The sequence below is a fragment of the Malania oleifera genome, chromosome 12 (genome assembly GCF_029873635.1).
Source record: "Malania oleifera isolate guangnan ecotype guangnan chromosome 12, ASM2987363v1, whole genome shotgun sequence".
NCBI lineage: Eukaryota > Viridiplantae > Streptophyta > Magnoliopsida > Santalales > Ximeniaceae > Malania > Malania oleifera.
The window spans coordinates 54,614,978-54,634,656 of NC_080428.1; the positions used below are offsets into that span (position 1 = coordinate 54,614,978).

The window sequence follows — 19,679 nt, forward strand, 5'->3', positions numbered from 1 at the left end:
ATTATTTGAAATATATTTTACATATTTTGTTCCTATCATAAGGTAATGTAGTAGGGAAATTTGACTGGAGATATAAACATGGAAGCAAATAAGAGCCAAAAAATTATTATTTTTGTTTCAATTTGATATGAAAGCAAAACTGAAGGTTGATTTTCATTTGATAGAAATGTTTCTATTTGTTTGAGAAAGGCTTCATAAGGGTAAGGAAAGGAAAAAAAAATGATATAGTTTTAATTTTAAAGAAGGCGAGTGTGTTTTATGGTTGTAAAAAAGATAAATCTGTTGAGAAAAGATTTATATATTTTTCACCAAACTTGTGAAAAAAATTCTCGAAACTTTTGAAACGAGAGGATAATTACATTTTCAAAAATTTAGAAAAAGTGCTCTTCGGTTTGTCGAGACTGTTGGTGTATTTTATCCCAATGGCAAAAATGAAGAGCATATATCATAGTATCATACAGCCTGCGTGCCCCATGGAGCCCCACAACCACAAGGTGCAATTTTGTAGTTCTCCATGGGCTGGTAAGGCACAGTAGAATACCCATGATTCATGGCATCCTGCACCAGCTTCCAAGAATATGAGCTCATTTCACCATCAACGGAAGCAAGGGGGAGTGATAAAAGTCCAGCCTTCCGGCGTTCGTCAATCAGTACGACATTCTTGGTATTGCTTCCTCTTCAATTCTTGTTTTAATTTCTTGCACCAATCCCGCAAGTTTCCCCTCCCCAATTCACCGCACCTAGATCACCGCATTTGCATAATTTCCATCCATTTTGCTTTGGAAGCAATCCCCTTGTTGCGTTTCAATTTTATATTGCGCGAAGCGTGTGCCTTCTTATTTTAATGCACCCAACTGTGCATTCATCTTTACCATTTTTTTCTTTATCGATTCATGGCTGGCAACGCTTAAACCCTAAGATACACAGTGAGCTGGGGTTGTCGTGTGAATTGGTATTACCCTAAAACAATGCTTGGACTCGTTTGCATTGTACAGAGTGTGTAAGCCCATTTGATAAGATTGGAGATATGGTAATTTTACTCGTGTATATCATTATTTCAATACCCAGAATTACGTTGAAACTGTAACGTTTGGTGCTGATGCTGCATCTAGCCCAAATTTTCAAATTGTACTAGTTTGACCTTCCATTAAAACTTTGAAATTTCTATTGGAACCAAATCTTGATAGAACTCATGTGATTTACTTTTATATTTATTTCCTAAAGCAAAAGTGTTGCATATGCAAATTGCAAAGTATTATCAGATTAACAGTTTAAAAATGTGGGAAGGACCTACATTTATTTATTCTTCAATGAGTTGTTTTTACCCTCTCAAATCTGTTTTTATTTTGTGACATACTGAAAACGAGAAAACTACTTTCAGAAATGGTAACAAACATGCTTTTTAACTCTTTTGCTTCAAGAGCAACACCAAAGCACCAAGTACTTTTCTTTCTTATTAAGTGCAGGGGATGTAGAAGGAGATAATTTAAATAATATAGGATGACATTAAGTGCTAAAGAATGTATATAGATTGAAATTGAAGCATTCCTGTATGTAGGAACACCAATATAATTCTATGAAAGGAAGATAAAAACTCTTAACTGATACCTTAGCTAGCCTTCCATTATCTGCCTAGCTCTCTGTTTCTTATGCAGATGACATGAATTACAGGATGGATTTCCATTAAAATATACAAAGAAGAAAGCTTCTACATGGAATATACCCTACAAATGATTAGAGCAACCACAATAGTCAACATAGGAGCCATAAAATAACAAATGCTATGCCATTTTTCTGTTTTAAAATCCATATATCCTCCTTTAATTTAGCTGGACTTGGTTTGGAGCACAAGTTTCTTGCTGGGTTCTCATAATTTCAAGGATAAAGGCATAAGGCATATAAGCTATTTGTATTTAAGAGACAGTATTGCCTTATCCATATAATTCTCAAATCCCAAGCCCCCACCTTCTCTACTTATTGTGATCTGTCAAGTTGGGCTTTGTGGTAGGCAAAATGGCCATTGAAGATGGTCACCATGTGGCATCGGAAGAAATTCTTGAGAACGTGTGGGCGAGATTCATTGCTGATGCTCAAAAGAACAGAGGAAATGAGAAGACAGTTGAATTGTCCAAAACCTGGGAAGAATTTCCTAGCGTTGGTGGGAGGGAGGGATCAATGGAAATTCTGCAAAGGCTGCCAAGTCTTGGGAGATGGATGTCAATGGGAGCTGAGGCATGGGAAGAACTTCTTGATGGAATAATTCCTGCAGGCAATATGGAACGGTCCAATAGCATTCCTGATTTAGAAAGCAGTGGTACCACCAGTTTTGGATCCCAAATGAACGTTGAGAGTATTGAAAAGGTGAGTATCAGACACTATCGGGGAGTGAGAAGGCGGCCATGGGGGAAGTATGCAGCAGAAATAAGGGACTCATCAAGAAAAGGAGCTCGGATATGGCTTGGGACTTTTGAAACAGCAGAGCAGGCTGCTTTGGCTTATGACAAGGCTGCTTTGAGGATTCGAGGACCTAAGGCATGCCTTAACTTCCCACTTGAGAGGGTTGTCAAAGCTATGGAAGAAAATGATCTGAATAGTTTGCCTACATCTTTTCCTACAGGGAATGACTCTGGTTGCCCATTTACTGGGTGCAAAGAGAGACTTTGCAATTCTGGGAAAAGAGTATCAAGAGAGTGGGATCAAGAATTAGTAATGATTAATCAGCCTGCGATGAAGAAAATGGGAAGCATGGAAGAGGCATTTGGAAAGGAATTCAATGTGTTGGAGTTTCAGGATCTAGGAGGTGATTACTTGGAAAGTTTGCTGTCCTCTTTTTAACACCAACAGAAAAGGATATGACAACAAGAGCTTTAGTAATAATAATGAGTCATAGGGTATTGTATGAGCTTTAGTAATAATAATGAGTCATAGGGTATTGTATCAGTTCTATGTGATCGAAATACCTTATTCATATGGGCTGTCCTGACACAAACTTTGGGAGCCTATATTCATTTGACCATATTGTAACCCTAGAGATTGATCTAGCGAGACAGACTGGGAATATTACTAAGAATGCATGCAACTATATAAAAACATTGTTTTTTTTGGGCCCAATTTCTGCTAATGACCTGTGGTCTTAGTTGAATTAATGTGCTACTAGAGGTGTCAGTTCAAGAGATTAATCGTAGGAGAACTTGAACAATCGATTGCAGTAGACAGAAATATGTGGAGAAACAATGGACAAATATGGCAAAACAGAAGTAAAAATGGCAATATATATCTGCTAAACTTCCAAGTAATGTGAACCATAACTGTTCATCTGCACAGTGAGAATTCTCTTATCATCTTTAACTTTTCAAGTTCAATAATATGCAGGACAAAATAATAGTTAATCATCAGAATCTTTTGACCTCAATCTACTTAAGCAGTGCAGAAAAACAGCACTTGCAATTAGACAGCGAGTCTCTTAAGCCCCATGGGTCTGTTCCAAGGTATCTCCTTGCCCTTTACAAGTAAGTGGTAGGGGTTAGGTGCCTGCTCCTGTATAGGTTTGCCCTACATGTTAAGAAGTTCAAAAGTAAAAAGAAGAGTGAGACCCTTGAGCAAATCAATGATACACTCCTTGGATGCATGGTTTGACACTTTAACTATCTTAAATTAATCTTTAGTTTTGGTTGGATGGTCCAGTTTTCTAAGTTTCTTATGTTTAATTTCCCATGTGCAGACTTGTAAAGGATGTTTGTCCTTTATATACTTTTTGGCCCCTTTTATTTTTCTGATCAATGATCTTTTTGTTTTGCCCTTTTGGATTTATACTGAGCATGGGCTATATCTCCCACAATTCCATCTCATATCTCTTTTCAAGCCCCATGCCAGAGCTGTTTAATTCAAACCTCAATGTGCATGTGTGTATGTGCATGCACAATAGTAAATTAAGCCTTTAGTCTCATTAGGAAAACTCAGTAGAGTCAGGATTACATGTCTTGGGCAATTTCTCGACATATATTTGCTCATATAGAGAAGTTTTAATTTTGAGTGCTGGAGGGGTGGAAAATGATTTGAGACCAGATCTGGAATCTGGTGTGAGCTTCAAGCAAAAAGGGGAAGAAAGGAAAAAGAAATTGGGTAAAGTTTCGCTTCTGTGGCTTTATACTTCATATAGATAAACAATTTATTTCTACGTTTAGGCTGTTGGTCCATAAAATTCACTTGTATACACCATAATATATATCACCATACATGCTTTCAGCCATAATTTTAAGAAGCGGACTGACACCCCTAGGATATGGTTCAGGTGGTAGTATGGGTTGCAAGAGTGCCTCTCACGAGATCAGGTGTTCAAACCCTCCTAGGTTCGTTTCTGTCCTTGGATTCCTGAAATTTACTTCCCTTTGGAGTTGTGGGGTCGGCCTCAAGGGAGGCAGGATTAGTCACGTGGACCGTAAAACGGACACGTGGAAATCCGGTGCGTAATCCAAAAAAAAAAGAAGCAGACTAGCGACCAACTCGGTGAGCTCATCGAATTGGTCTGAACGGTTGGACCAGCGGATCAGTTTGGCGGTCGAATTAGTAGTGTTATTATAAAATATTTCATAATTTTTATATTGTATACATATTTATATAAAAAAATTTAATACAAATATTGATTTAATGATAAAAAAAAAAAAAAAAACCAAGGGAAGTATTATAACACAAACCAAGTGCTGGTTCGGCCAAACTCATTTTTGAGTGGTCGGTTCGGTCCGAGTTTATTAACCATATTTTCAACCAAACATGTATTATTGCAGTCATATAAAAACAAGTGCATTCACGCACAAGCATATATATGCAAGTTTGAAATTAATAGGGGAAAAATTAGAATAGAGAAATCAATTAGGTCATATATTAGATGATCAAATTTAGTACAGTATATGCGGTAAACATACTTTTCACTCTATATATCTTGCATTCAAACAAAATTGTGTAATGTGCAACAATTAATATGATCTTAACATTATCTACCACACTGAAAATAGGGATTTAACCTTTAGCATATTGGAAGTCTTTTTTATTACACCACATAGTGATATATGGATGCTTTGCAGAAGCAAAGCTAATGTACTTTTTGAACTAAAATACTATGTATCACATGGTTAGCCTTAGGTGCCCAAGCTTCACATTTGGAGAGAGATTTAGGAGGGACAATTAGACTTATCACCCATCAATTATAAATTGTCAAAACCAAATCTCACAATAAAGTTTGGCCCCTCCCATGTCCCTCTCATACGTTTGAAGCTTCAACCGTCACACACGACTGGCAATTTGGAGAATTAGGCCATTGAAGCTTCCCCTTTCACTCTGGTATACCTAAGGATAGGTTGCTGTTTCCAAATTGTCTTTTGCCTCTACTAATCAAAGTCATCCATCTTCTGCGTTAGCTTGTATTTTAGCAGAAGTTTATTATTTTTCATGGGGTTTGAAGATGGGGTTAGGTAGGGCACAGGTAGCATGTATAGAGATAAGATTCTGATTGGGTAACCTTTTGTTTTACTCGTCCCAACAGCACATCTCTTGTGGATGTCATCATGCTTAACAATTTTTTTAATAAGATTAAAATCTACATCAGCAAAGATCTTAGAAAGTTTGACAAAAAAAATTATGAGGTGGAGATTTGTATTTTCTTTTTTCCACGTGTCTATAACAAGCTCATATTAAATTGAGTTTTATAGCAACCCATAAGAAGTAACTTATCTCTAATCTCATATCTTTTCTTATTTATCTTGATTTCAAATCGAAGTTTTGTAGTATAAGAATTTCAATTTTAATTTAATCACTATAATGTTTCATAGGAGATGGAAAGATATGAGTAAAAGATGTTGGATCATATCCCAAAGGATATGTCCCACATGAATAACACATAAAAGAAAAGTGCTTCATATGATAAGTGAAATGACTTATGATAAGGAAAATGAAATGACTTATTTATGGATAATGAAAAGTCTTATACTGTGAGAGTAATGGTTGGAAGATAAAAATGTTTTCTTATATAACTATTGTTATGGGGAGTAGTTGTAAATGAGAGATTCATTCTTGTATGTTTATGGAATGCTCTAAAGAAAATAAATATAGGAATTATCCTCCATCTACCTTTGTTTTCTATTCATTAGGCTACTCCCTCTACCTTTGTTTGAGATTTAAACAAATCTCGCTGGACCAAGCAACGAGATTTAAAGGGGCAGGTAAATCGGGTGTTGACGTGTGTCAAGGCAAATCTCACTGAACCAAGCAGCGAGATTTGTTTAGGAAATGGAATGGCCGATCTGTGTGTGACGCGTGGCAAATCTCGCTGCTTGTTCTAGCGAGATTTGCCTTGACACCCTTCAACTCCTCCTTTCTCCTTTGCTTCCCTCGCGAATGCATGATGCAGAGGCAGAGAGCAGAGACTTTGGCAGGGAGGAGGACGGCAGTTGCAGCAGGCTAGCAGGTGGCCATTCGTCGTGGCAGGTGATCGTTTGGACCAGCAGGTGACCGTTTGGGAGCTCGAGTAAGCTATAAAAGGGGAGAAATGGGGTATGCTCTTGGCAAGTCATTCACATGCAGGTCACGTGAGAGAGCATTTGCAAGTCATTCAAGTGCAAGTCATGTGGGAAAGTAGACATGTTTTGGGCATATCAATCATGTAGAAATGCAGACTAGCTTGCTTTAGGTAGAACTGTTACGTGTAAGTCACATGTAAAAGCAGACCTATCCTAGACAAGTCATCCACGTGCATCAATGCATGTTACATGGAAGAGCATACCTACTATCTCGTCCACATTAAATCACATTGAGATCAAGTCAACTCAAAAGTCCACACATGGATAGGTTTGCTCTTACGTGTGATTACTAGCTAATTATTATTTTTCATTATGTAACCATCAAGCCATCAAAAAGTTTTTTTTCATCCTTTCCTTTTTTTTTTTTTTTTTTTCCGATTTATTGGGATGATCCTTAACTTTTTTTTTTTATTATATATTTTTAAAATTGCCCGTGCATGGCTGATGGCTCTATAGTGGTAGGCTTGTTACCCTATACTCAACCATCCTTGTACTCAACTACATGGTTGAGGTAATCATGATATCTTAATCCTTCAATTTTTACATTATAAAGCTATGGGGAATGAAAATCGAATGTAAAAATTAAAGGCTCAAAAAGAAAGACTTGTCTAGGCTGGCAAGTCGTCCACGTGCAAGTCGCATGGGAGAGGAGATATGCTCTTGGCAAGTCATTCACTTGCAGGTCACGTGAGAGAGCATTTGCAAGTCATTCAAGTGCAAGTCGTGTGGGAAAGTAGACATGTTCTGGGCATATCATCCATGTAGAAATGTAGACTTGCTTGCATGTAGAAATGTAGACTTGCTTGCTTTAGGCAGAACTGTTATGTGTAAGTCACATGTAAAAGTGCTCTAGATAAGTCATCCATATGCATCAATGCATGTTACATAGAAGAGCAAACCTGCTTTAGATAGCTCATCCACATTAAATCGCATTGAGATCAAGTCAACTCAGAGTTCCACACATGGATAGGTTTCCTTTTACGCGTGATTACAAGCTAATTATTATTTCTCATTATGTAATCATTAGGCCATCAAAAACATCTTTTTCTTTCTTTCCTTTTCTTTTTGGTTTATTGGGAAGACCCCTAATTTTATTTTTTTTAATTGCCTTTACATGGCTCCTATTGTGGCAGTCTTGTTACCCTATACACAACCATCCTCATAATCAACTACAAATATCCAAAGGCAAAGTCACATCATAAATATGAACAAGTCTCAAGGCTTCAAATATGCCCTGAAGGGAAATTGAACTGCCAATTTCCAAACAGGAGAGTGGGGGAGATGAACTAGCAAGCCAAAGGCTTAGTTGAGTTCAATTGTTAGGTAGATGAACTAGTGAGCCAAAGGTTTAGTTGAGTTCAGTTTTTTTTTTTGGTAAAAGAGGGCGGCACCTCCATTTATTTATTAATAAACCCTCACTTTTTGCGAAAGAATACTGTGGTTACAAGTTAAAACCAACGAACCAAATTAGAACAAACAAAATTAAACATAACTAACAAAAGAGATAAAAACATAAAAATAACTAAAAACAAAATGAAATACACCAAACGAAACTCTAAAGATGAACTAACGACGAACAGAAACAAGACCTTACCTATCCATCTGAAGGATACCTTTCAGATAACGTGATAGAAGGTGTTGTTCTTTGTAGATTACATTGTTTCTCATTTCTCCTTCTTTAGCAAGAAAATCAGCCGCACTATTGCCTTCCATATATTGATGCATCACTATGACATTCACACATTCTAACTTTACCACGAGTTGCTCCCAAAATTCCCAAAGATACCATAAAGTACATCTACCTTTCCGAATCCAATCAACTACAATTTGCGAGTTACTTTCAATAATCACATTAACATAATGCAAACATTTACACAAACAAATTCCTTCCCTGATTGCTTTTAATTCCGCACTATTACTCATACCATTGCCAAAATAACTTGAAAAAGCCGCTTTTACCATACCATGATAATTTCGAATAATTCCTCTACCTCCTGAAGTACCCGAATTGCCCCTACAACTACCATCACAATTAAGTTCTATCCACCCTACTGGAGGTTTAACCCATGAAATACTAACTTGAACTATATAACTACTTCCTGTTCTTTATGAAAATTAAAACTAAAACATCTCAACACTACTAAGGTCAACCTCCCGGGCTTGTCCTCATCCACGAGCTATGCCATTTGTCATGGGTTCATGACTATGAAGGGCTAGCCCAAATGATAACAAAAGAGAGCAAGACACATGAAGCCATCAGCCTCCTTTATCTCCATTCTTGCCAAGTGAGATACTATGTTATTATATATAAAATAGATCATGAGTTTTATTATTATTAATAATAAATGTTTTGTTACTAAAAATAAATATTTTGTAAAGTTAGCATGTATAGTGTACAATACTTTACAATATATCGAACAACAGATGATGTATACTTTGGTGAAAACTTATAAAGAATAATTTTTTTAGTAAAATTTAAAACTTATCAATCATAAAGTGTTACATTAATACTTGAATTCTATGAATAGTATTATTTTTATAAATCTCAATCATATAAGCACATATTTACGAATCTTTCTCACATTATTTAGATTGTAAAATCCTCATCACATTATTTAGATTGTAAGTTAGTATTTTTGTTTTCTTTTCCTTTTTTGGGGGAGTACCAGCAATTAAATTTTGCCCTCTCTTTTGGGTTTTTGTGGAGCCTAATTGCGTTTGATTTAGATGATAACTCGATTCTAAATAATGTTACGTGATTTTTTAATGAGAAATTTTTATCTTAAGGCCTAGTCCATGAAGCGAAGGCTCGTAGTACTTGTGGGGGAAAATTTTTTTGGATCTGTTTTGTAGCCCATTGCTGTGCGCAAGATGTAAAATCACTTTTATGGTGATTAGGGTTTATCGGCCATCGCACTTCTAGAGAGGGAAAAATTTTGTATTGTTGCGCTCCTTGTATTTTCTTCCTGATTATAGTGAAGTCCCTGCAACTTCGTGAACATAGGCAAAATTACCAAATCATGTAAATATTGTTTTGTGCGTGTGATTGATTTTTCTTTGAAGCATATTTTTTCTATTTTGTTTCTCACAAAATTTGAGAATTTCGTGTTAAATTCCCTACACTCTCTCCTTTCCCTTTAATGAAAGTACGAAGAAAAGGCTTGATTGTCTGGAATTGAAATTCATTTTAGTAGCACCCCTTCTATGAATAAGTGAATCATTATTTAATCTAAAAACTCCAGACCCTAAGTTCAAAGTCAATTCCCATAGAGTAATTATAATGTTCAACAGCGCCAAATTTTAAAAACCTAAATGGCTGAACAAGCCGGTCCACTACGCCTCTTCTTACATCAACTTCCAAGTTGAATTTCCAACCATATATAGTCATGTGTGGACACACGTGAAAGTCATACTTGACTATCCTATTTTAATAAAAAAAAATTGACTTCTAAAAATAAATTATAATCCTTCAAACTTTATATTTCGTTGCTTAATTTTTTTAAAAATATATTATTTTATTCGCATCTCCTCGTCAAAAATTATCAACTAAATTTTTTCACGAAAATCGGGTAGCTGCTCTGAATGAACATATTCAATTATTTGTTACCGAAAAAAGACATATATAGATCTTTGATTATAAAAATTTTGCCAACACAAAATTTTTTTCTCAAAAAACATTAATCAAATAACTTTAGAGACAGAAAATATTGTTCCAAGTTCTATAGAAAATTAATGGAGAAGTACCAGAAAAAAAAAAAAAATTAAAGAAAGGCTTCCCTTCATTATCATATTACACTAGAAAATTCATGTCCCACTGCACAAGATTGACATGAATTACGCGATCTTACTTACCCTTATGTCATATGCGCTCCTTACTTCTTTCCTGCTCGAGGAACCTTAAACATCTGCACAGACGACGCAGCCACCACTTCCGCCGGAAAATTCAGCAGAGCCTTGGCACCCCGCATCCGGAACGCCGCCCTATCGTACGCCAACGCCGCTTCTTCCGCCGTCTCGAACGTGCCCAGCCAGACTCGAGCGCCGTGCCGTGCGGAGTCCCGAATCTCCGCCGCGAACTTCCCCCACGGTCGCCGCCTCACGCCCCTGTAGTGCTTCCGGCCGCCGGGGCCAGCGGAGGCGCGAGGCGGCTGGGGAGCGGCGCGCGCGAGAGACTGGTTCCTCAGGGGTAGGAGCGGTGGCGAGGCGATGGCCATGGCTTCGCTCAGAGCTTGGCATATCACCACGTCCTGCGAGTCGTTCTCGTTCAGAGGGAGCTCACTTTGGGTGTGTGGAGGAGCCATGTGTGCTCTGCTGGCCTCTTTCTGGTTGTGTGTGAGATTTAGGGTTTATGGTTTTGTGGAGAAGAGTTTGGAGGTTAGGGAAGGGAAGTGCTATAGATGGGTAGCTTTGGGGGTTTATAATAGCTAGAGCTTGGACGATGGGAGGTTTGGAGAATTTTATTTTGGAAAATGGGAGATGAGAGTAACGTGTAGAAAATTTTTGGAGGCGTAGCAGGATGAGGTCATTTGCATGGATACATAACTCTTTTTGACTAGCGTAGGTTCTAGAGGTAATTTGGACTCTATTTTTTTTTTCTTTGAGTTTAATATACAAAAATGTTTAGCAAAAATCAATGTTATTTGTTGGAACAACTGTTTTAGATTATTATTTATATTAAAGACAATGATTTACGATCATGTACAAATTTTTCGAAGAACATAACAAGTATGAAAATGAAGATAGGACGCTGGAAATCAAAGAAATTAAATGTTTTTCTTATGCATGGTGGGGGGAAGGGGTAAGCTTTTGCCCTGACTTTTCTCGACATTATAAACTTAAGGAGCACAACTCAAATTTTTTATATATATACATGTTAGGGATCTAGGAATAATAATCACACATAAGTAAAATAATCACACAAAATAAGAACACTAGATTTACGTGGTTTTGTCTAATTTGACCTACGTCCACAGAGTGTTAGGAACCTATGAGCAATCAGATCAATGTGACACTAGAAATTTAACGTGGTTCGATCAATATCGATCTACGTCCACGGAGCACACACCAAATATTCACTATTTCGCCGGAAAATTACAATTCTCACTCTCTCCCTCCCTTCCTCCTCTTTCTCCTCTCTATCTCCCTGAGCTCCTCTCTTGTTGTACTGTGTCATTCCTCAGCCCTCTATTTATAGGGCTAATATTCCAATCATAATTTAATTACAATTTAAACATAATAAATCTAAATATGAGAAGTTACAATCATGGGATTGATTTCACCGCGTGAGATTAATTGCAACGCGTTCCAACTCAGCTCCAGCTCCTGACTGTCTCCTGACTCCAGTTATAACAATCTCCTACTTGGAGACAGAGACGCCTCCTTAACTAGTATCATGAATAAATGATGTGTTCAAAATATGTCTTCAAGCATGAAGACCAACTGAAGTTGAACACAACTTCAGTTTCTCTGTATTTACCATCTTCCCGTCTACTCGATTTCTGCGGACTAATTTGATGGCTGTCAGTTTCACAATTGGTGCAAAGGTTCTAGTGTAGTCAATCCCTTCCTTCTGCTCGAAGTCTTTGACTACCAACTGAGGCTTGTACCTTCTGGAGCCGTCATGCTCCTCTTCGATTTTGTACACCCACTTGTTGTGAAGGCCTTTGGGCAACTTCCACGTTATGTTGGAGGTGATGGATTTCATCTCATCCTTCATCGCAAGCTCCCACTTGCTCGTATCTGCCACCTGACATGCTTCGTCATAGCATTTGGGCTCTCCTCCATCTGTAGGAAGTAAGTAATCAATATACCTTCTGTTTGGTGCATGAGACTGAGTAGATCTCCTAAGCTCCGGAGCTGGAGTAGGAGATGGTGGTGCGACGATCTGCTCCACTGGTTCCTCCACCTAAGGATTCTCGGTATTCTGCTGTTGTGTCCCGACACATTTTGAGTGGACTAGTTTTAGTCTCTTATTCTTTGGGGCATGTGTGTTTACCTGAAAACTAACCCTCTTCTGTTTCCCGACTATACAATCCTCACACATGTCAATTTGTACTGAAATAGACATAGAGACATTAGAGGTTAGAAAAAGTGTTCCGCTTTTCTTACCTCGCGCAATTGTTAGTACACCATTTGAAACTTTCCATTCATCGCCAATGAATTTCGTCGTGTATCCCTCATCTGCCAGTTGACCAACTGAGATCAAATTCTTTCTCAAGTCTAGAATATACCTGACACCCTTCAGCTTCCATACTAACCCGTTTATATTGATCTTCACAACTCCCTTGTTGGTTACGTCGCAAGGTTGATCATTGCTAAGATAAACTTTACCAAAATTACCTGATGTATACTCCTCTAGGCAATCTCTGCAGCATGTAGCATGAAATAAGGCTCCGGAGTCTAAGACCCAAGACTCCTGCTTGCTCTTCAAAGAGCAGATCAACATCTCATCATTTTCAGAAGCAATATTTACTTCTGTCTTTGTTTTCGTCTCATATTCTTTTTTCTGACTCTTGCACTAGTTCTTGTAATGACCAGCTTTTCACAGTTCCAGCACTTAATAATTTTTGTGCTCTGGGAACTTGTGTCCCAAGTACCTCTGGGATTTCTGGATTTAGATCGTCTAGGCCTAAATCTATAGCGGTTGTTTGATTGTCCATGCCTGTTTCCTCTGCCTCGACTCTCCATGTTCAAGGCTGAACCCGAAGTGGAGTCATGGTTTGACTGCATTCTTATTTCTTCTGTCAAAATCATGTTGACGATTTCATCGTATACAAGCTTCGATTTTCCCGCGGAGCTACTGATGGTAGTAACCACACCTGTTGACCTTATTAGTCACGCCCGGTTTTGATTATGATAAATACTCATTGTATCTAATGAGTGTTTGAGGTTTTGTGCAGGAACTAAGAGTGATAAGATCAAAATGTGTACAAAACAAGTAAAGCTTGAAGACTAATTTATAATTCAGCATTGTAATATATTTAATTGGTTTGTAATAGTAAGTAGGTATTTGGTTTGTAATAAGCTCACATACATCACATGTATGATTTATTACGTAAGCTCAAACAAAGCATGAATGAGAAAGGATCTTAGAAAGACCTTAGGGTGTACCCTTAGGTCGATCGACACTGGAATTTTTTGGTATCTTCAAATTGGACCCTAAGTGACCTTAGGATACACACATTTACACATATGTCTGTTAGACACTTTATTAGGGTTTGTATGCTTCAAAATTGGACCGAAATGCACACATGGTGCACTTTCGGTCGACCAGCACAACCAGTTCATTTTGGCCTGGTCGACTGAAACCTCCCTAGGTCAAAGTTTGACCATTTGGTCGTCGAACCAGGTAGTTCAAAAGGCCATAGTCAACCGAAAACCTCCCTGGTCAATATTTTGACTATCTGGTCAACCGAGAACTTTTGTTCTCCAACTACCTGGTCGATCGGAGGGTCCTCGGGAGAATTCCCAGCGGTCTGGTCACCGAACCAGGCAGTTCAAAATGCCCTGGTCGACCGAACCTCGGAAAATTGAGAAATCGTCCTTTCCTGGTCGACCGAGCCTTCAATTCAAAAGTCCCTTAGTCGACCGAAGCATATGAGACTTGGTTGACCGAAACATTTCTGGTCGACTGGACCTCTCAGGTTGCCTTGATTTTTTTACCGCAGTTAATATTTTTTAAACAGGGTTAAAATGCTTTAAACATTATTAAACTTTCCTAATAATACCCAATAGGTCCCGAACGGTCACATTTGCTCCCATGTCTATATATATATATGAGTTCATTTGAGAAAATTAAATATAGATTAACATATTGGATTATGGTGAAATTCTCTGAAAATCATAAAACCTATAATACTCATCTTTGAGCCTCCAACACTTATTCTTACCAGATCTTTCACTCAAACATTTTTGTAAGTGTGATTAAGTGTTGTTGCTTTCTAGGGTTGCTCTCCCAAGTGAAGTAATTGTTTTTGACGATTTTGATTGAGAGCTAACCCAAGTATTCTTAAGGGACTTTGTTAATAAGTCTCTCCTAAGAAGACTTATATTAAACTTCCAAGTATTGCACATTCATTGCAATACCTATGAAGTTTTGTATTTGGTGTGGATTGTAAAAATAATTTCAAAATACTTTCAAATATCTAGTGTGCTTTGTCTTGATAAATCTTTAAAGAGATATTTGTTTGTGTGAGAAAAATCTTTGTTGTAATATTTATTGATTTATATCTATAGTTGAATATAAAGATTAAACTCTTTTTGCAAACCAAACTTATACATTGCTAGAACTTCATATACATATATGTATTGAGAAAACTTGTTGATTAAAATATATGAAGTTTAGATAATATCTTTGTTTGAGCACTTAGATTGAATATCTTGTGATACAAAGATCATCTAGGTTTGCACTCTTACGCACTCATTATAACAATAGTAAATCTATTTAAGAGTTGACATCTTAGACTACATTGAGCTTACATATTGAATCATATTGTGGTGTATGTTATTATGCGCATTTGGGTACATATCTGCTTTACACGAAAGCACAATCACTCTACCATCTGATTATATACACATGAAGAGGGAGACTAGCCCTGGAATAGTCCCGGATTGGTTTAGACCCGGTTAGGAAAGATAGGTGCGTCGTCCTGTTAAGGCGTGTAGGTTGAGGTCAACCCCGCTAATTGACCTGGTTAAGGTTGAGGTCAGCCCTATGTTAATTTGACCTAGTTGTAAATGGTGCCACTCCACCCTTAAGTGAGCTATTAGTGAAATCCTCGGGCTTGCGAGTTAGAGGCGGGGACGTAGGTACAGTTGGCCGAACCCCGATAACATATTGTGCGTGTTCTTTACATTCCCGCAATTTATTTATCGCACGTGTATGTTATGGTGTGAATGATGTGCATGATTTAAATTTCTGCATAATAAATTATCTGCACATTTGGAATTATATAAAAAGACCCTAGGCTGCAAATATACTGTTGTTTGATTAGCTAAACTTAAGAGAAAAGTTTAAAATTCCAATTCACCCCCCATTTTGGGAATATACCAATTCTAACAACACCATTCCAACTTTCAGGCAACTGACTGAGAATCAGTAGGGCCCGAATTTCATTATCAAACGTTATCCCGACTGAGGCGAGTTGATTAGACAAATTATTGAAATTATTCAAATGCTTGCTGAAACTTTCACCTGCAGACATGTTCATCGTAAATAGTCTTTTCATAAGATATACCTTGTTTGTGGCTGAAGGCTGCTCGTACATATTAGAGAGCGCGTCCATTAGAGATTTGGTGGATATTATATGCTTGATATTGAACGCCACAGATTTCGACAATGTCATTCTAATGGCTCCGAGGGCTTTTCGATCAAGCAACTCCCACTCGTTCTCGTTCATGGATGTTGGCTTACCCTTTAACGGTAAGTGCAATTCATTCCCAAACAAATAATCTTCTACCTGCATCTTCTAGAAATCAAAATTGTTTCCATTGAACATTTTAATTTTTGAGTTTTTTCATTTGACATCTTGATTCGCTAATCTGTAGATGGAATTAGCTCAAATGGATAGCGCGGTTGGATTTTGGAACGATCGAAAACCCTAGAAATGGTTCAAGTCGCTCAAAAAATTGACCCAAAACAACTTCGAAAAGCTCAGTCAAAGTTTGGTCAAACCTGGTTAACTCTACTGACATGGCAACTGACGTGGCAGTGGGGTCCACGTCCTGGCGTGGCAATGGGTCCACTAACGTGGCACTCGAATGATGTGGCACTGAGAGGGTGGTTCGAACCCAGGTCGGGGATCGGTTCTCGGGTTAACCCGGTCTGAGTCTGTTTCCGGGTCGAGTCGGGTTCCCTCCGGGTTGGGACGAGGTTGTCCGGGTGAGGAAGACGCGTGCAACGCGTGCGGTGCGTAAGGATTTGGTCACCGGCGCGTGGAGAAATGTCTTGCTCCGGCAAGGCGCGTGAGGCCTTGTCTGAACTCCGTTCGAGCTCGGGTCTGCACGGTTCTCTTCGTCTCGGCAAGCTGAATGTGATGGTGGCCTCAAAATGTAGTTTTGATTCGCTGGATAGAGTTCTAATTTTGGGATCACTTCCAATTTAGATTTTCTACTCCAACCGGGTTCTGATACCACTTGTTAGGACCGGAGGAGCCCATGGGTGGGCTTGATACACATGGGTGAACACCAACTTGACCCAAAAGCTCAAGCCATTTGGGTCTTGGGTCCATCCATGTATATAAGCACCTATTGTCCACTTTAATTTTCTAATGTGGGACAAGCTCACAAGTGTAATTTTCAACAATCTCCCCCTCACTTGTGAGTTCCAGCTGCTCCCCCTTGAATGGAAATCGTCTCCCTTCTGGGACAATTCTCTAACAATTGCTCAAGTGGGCCTTACCACTGGCACCTTACGTGCGTCAAATTGCATTCCACGTGCATCCGAACCAATCCTACCTCTTATGTCTTGACCTTATTTAGATCCATCTGCAGCCTAGATGATCCTTATTGGCCTCAGCAACACACTTGGTCCTCCAACTGTTAGCATGTCAGGAGAATTAGCTTCCCGTCTCGACTTTTACGATGTCGCTCACCTAGAGTTACAAACTATCATCTTTGATACTACTTGTTAGGAACCTATGAGCAACAAGATCAATGTGACACTAGAAATTTATCGTGGTTCGGTCAATATCGACTTACGTCCATCAAGAACACACCAAATATTCACTATTTCGTCGGAAAATTACAATTCTCACTCTCTCCTTCTCTTTCTCCTCTCACTCTCCTTGTGCTTCTCTCTTGTTGTATTGTGTCATTCCTCAGCCCTCTATTTATAGGGCTAGTATTCCAATCACAGTTTAATTACAATTTAAACATAATAAATCAAAACATGGGAAGTTACAATCATGGGATTAATTTCACCGCGTGAGATTAATTGCAACGCGTTCCAACTCAGCTCCAGCTCCTGGCTGTCTCATGGCTCCAGCTATAACACGGAGCACACCGAATATACTATAATCTGGGAAAAAAACAAGAGGAGAAGACACACACTCAACTAAACTCTTCTCATACTTTTCTCTCTCACCTTCAGCACTCTCACATTCCTCGCTCACTCACTTGACTTGCACTCTTCACACAATACAAATGTTCTTATTTATAGATACATAGGATAGATATAGAAGGAAATGAGTTATTGCATTCTAATGGATATTAAACACATGATTTTTAATGGATTATTTGAGCACGTGATAATTGTGTGTGTGTGTGTGTGTGTGTTTTTTATGGAATGAATTTGGCATGCTCATTCTCCTTTGCTGCAGCTCATCCTCTTCAAGGCGTTTCCATTTTCTTCGTTTCCATATTTTCTCCGTTTCCATTTCAACTTAACAATCTCTCACTTGGAAATGGAGATACTATCTCAACGAGTATATAGATAATGATGTGCTCAAATCTGTCTTCAAGTATGAAGACCAAGTTTTTCTATAGTCGTCACCTTTGTCAACATATCTGCCGGATTCCTACTACCTTGGATTTTTTCCAGTGTCAACACTCCATCCTTTAATAGAGATCTAACGCAATGATAATGTAATCCAATGTGTTTGGTTCTGAAATGAAATGCAGAATTTTTTGCCAGATGTATCGCACTCTGACCGTCGCTGTGCAAAACATTTTTTTCCTACTTTATTCCAAGCTCTATTAACAAACCTTGAAGGCAAATCATCTTTTTACTGGCTTCTGTCACTGCTACATACTCAGCTTCTGTAGTGGATAAAACAACAATCTTTTGTATTTGTGACATCTAACTAACAGCTATTGTGCCAATAGTGAACATATATCCGGTGGTGCTTCTGCGATGATCAATTTCACCTACAAAATCAGCATCAACATATCCTCAAATTTTCAAATCTCCTTTGCCGAAACATAGACATTTATCAATAATGTCATGTAGATATCTCAAAATCCACTTTGCTTCCCAGTGAGTCTTCCTTGAATTTGACATAAACTTGCTAACAGCTCTCACTGCTTAACTAATGTCTTGTCTAGTACCAACCATGACGTACATGAGACTTCCAATAACTAATGCATAAGGTATCTTAGCCATGAAGTCCTTCTCTTCATCTGTCTGGGGAGCCTGATCCTTGGAGAGACGAAAGTGACCAGTCAATGGTGTATTTACTGCCTTGGCGCTACTTATGTTGAATCTCTGTAAAACACGACTAATATACTTCGATTGAGATAACTGAAACGTTTCTTGTTGCTTATCTCCGGAGATCCGCATCCCAAGTATCTGCTTGGTTGAACCCAAGTCTTTCATGTCAAACTCCTCTCACATTTGCTGCTTTAATTTCCTAATTTCTCTTACACTGGTCTTGCAACTAACATGTCATCGACATATAGCAATAGTATGATATAACTAGAATGATACCTCTTGAAGTAGCAACAGTGGTCGACATTGCACTTCTGAAAATCTTTTCTATGCGTAAAGTTGTCAAATTTTCTGTACCATTGCTTAGGAGTTTGTTTAAGACCATACAAACTCTTCTTCAATCTAAATACAAGATCCTCTTTACCTTTTACTGAGAATCCTTCTAGTTAGTGCATGTAAATCTTCTCATCAAGATCACCGTGAAGAAATGCTGTCTTTACATCCAACTGCTTGAGATGTAGACCCTTTGAGGCAACAATGCTTAAGACTTATCTGATGGTTGTTAACTTCACAACTGGTGCAAAAATGTCAGTGTAGTCAATTCCTTCCCTCTACTCGAAGCTTTTGACTACCAATCAGGCTTTGTATCTCTTGGATTCGCCATGCTCATCTTTGATCCTATATACCCACTTGTTGTGAAGAGTCTTCTTACCTTTGGGCAACTTAGCTAGTTCCCACGTTTTATTGGAGTTGAGAGATTTCATCTCATCCTTCATTGCAAGCTCCCACTTGCTTGAATCTTCTACCTGACATACTTCATCATAACATTCGGATTCTCCTCCATCTGTAAGAAGTAAATAATTCACATACATCTTATTTGGTACATGCTACCGAGAAGATCTCCTAAGCTCCAGAGCTAGAGTAGGAGACGGTGGCGCGACAATCTGCTCCACAGGTTCCTT

General features: G+C 38.3%; 2 protein-coding genes across 3 annotated transcripts in view; one reads left to right on the forward strand and one right to left on the reverse strand.

The window, feature by feature from the left end:
• Positions 1-460: 460 nt before the first annotated feature.
• The window catches only part of LOC131145118 (ethylene-responsive transcription factor ERF091), a 37,468-nt gene continuing 18,249 nt past the window's right edge, over positions 461-19,679 (forward strand). The window contains exons 1-2 of one of the 2 annotated variants that reach the window (XM_058094202.1): positions 461-664; positions 2,009-3,111. In XM_058094202.1, coding sequence (XP_057950185.1) covers positions 2,014-2,835 — 822 coding nt within the window. In that variant the 5' untranslated portion in view covers positions 461-664; positions 2,009-2,013 and the 3' untranslated portion in view covers positions 2,836-3,111. Of the gene's footprint in view, positions 665-2,008; positions 3,112-19,679 lie in introns of those variants that run through there. The other variant, XR_009133994.1, reaches the window with a different exon arrangement.
• Positions 10,263-10,998, reverse strand: LOC131145119 (pathogenesis-related genes transcriptional activator PTI5-like). The gene has a single exon (XM_058094204.1). It carries the CDS (start codon positions 10,871-10,873, stop codon positions 10,445-10,447), a length of 429 nt encoding a protein of 142 aa, XP_057950187.1. The 5' UTR covers positions 10,874-10,998; the 3' UTR covers positions 10,263-10,444.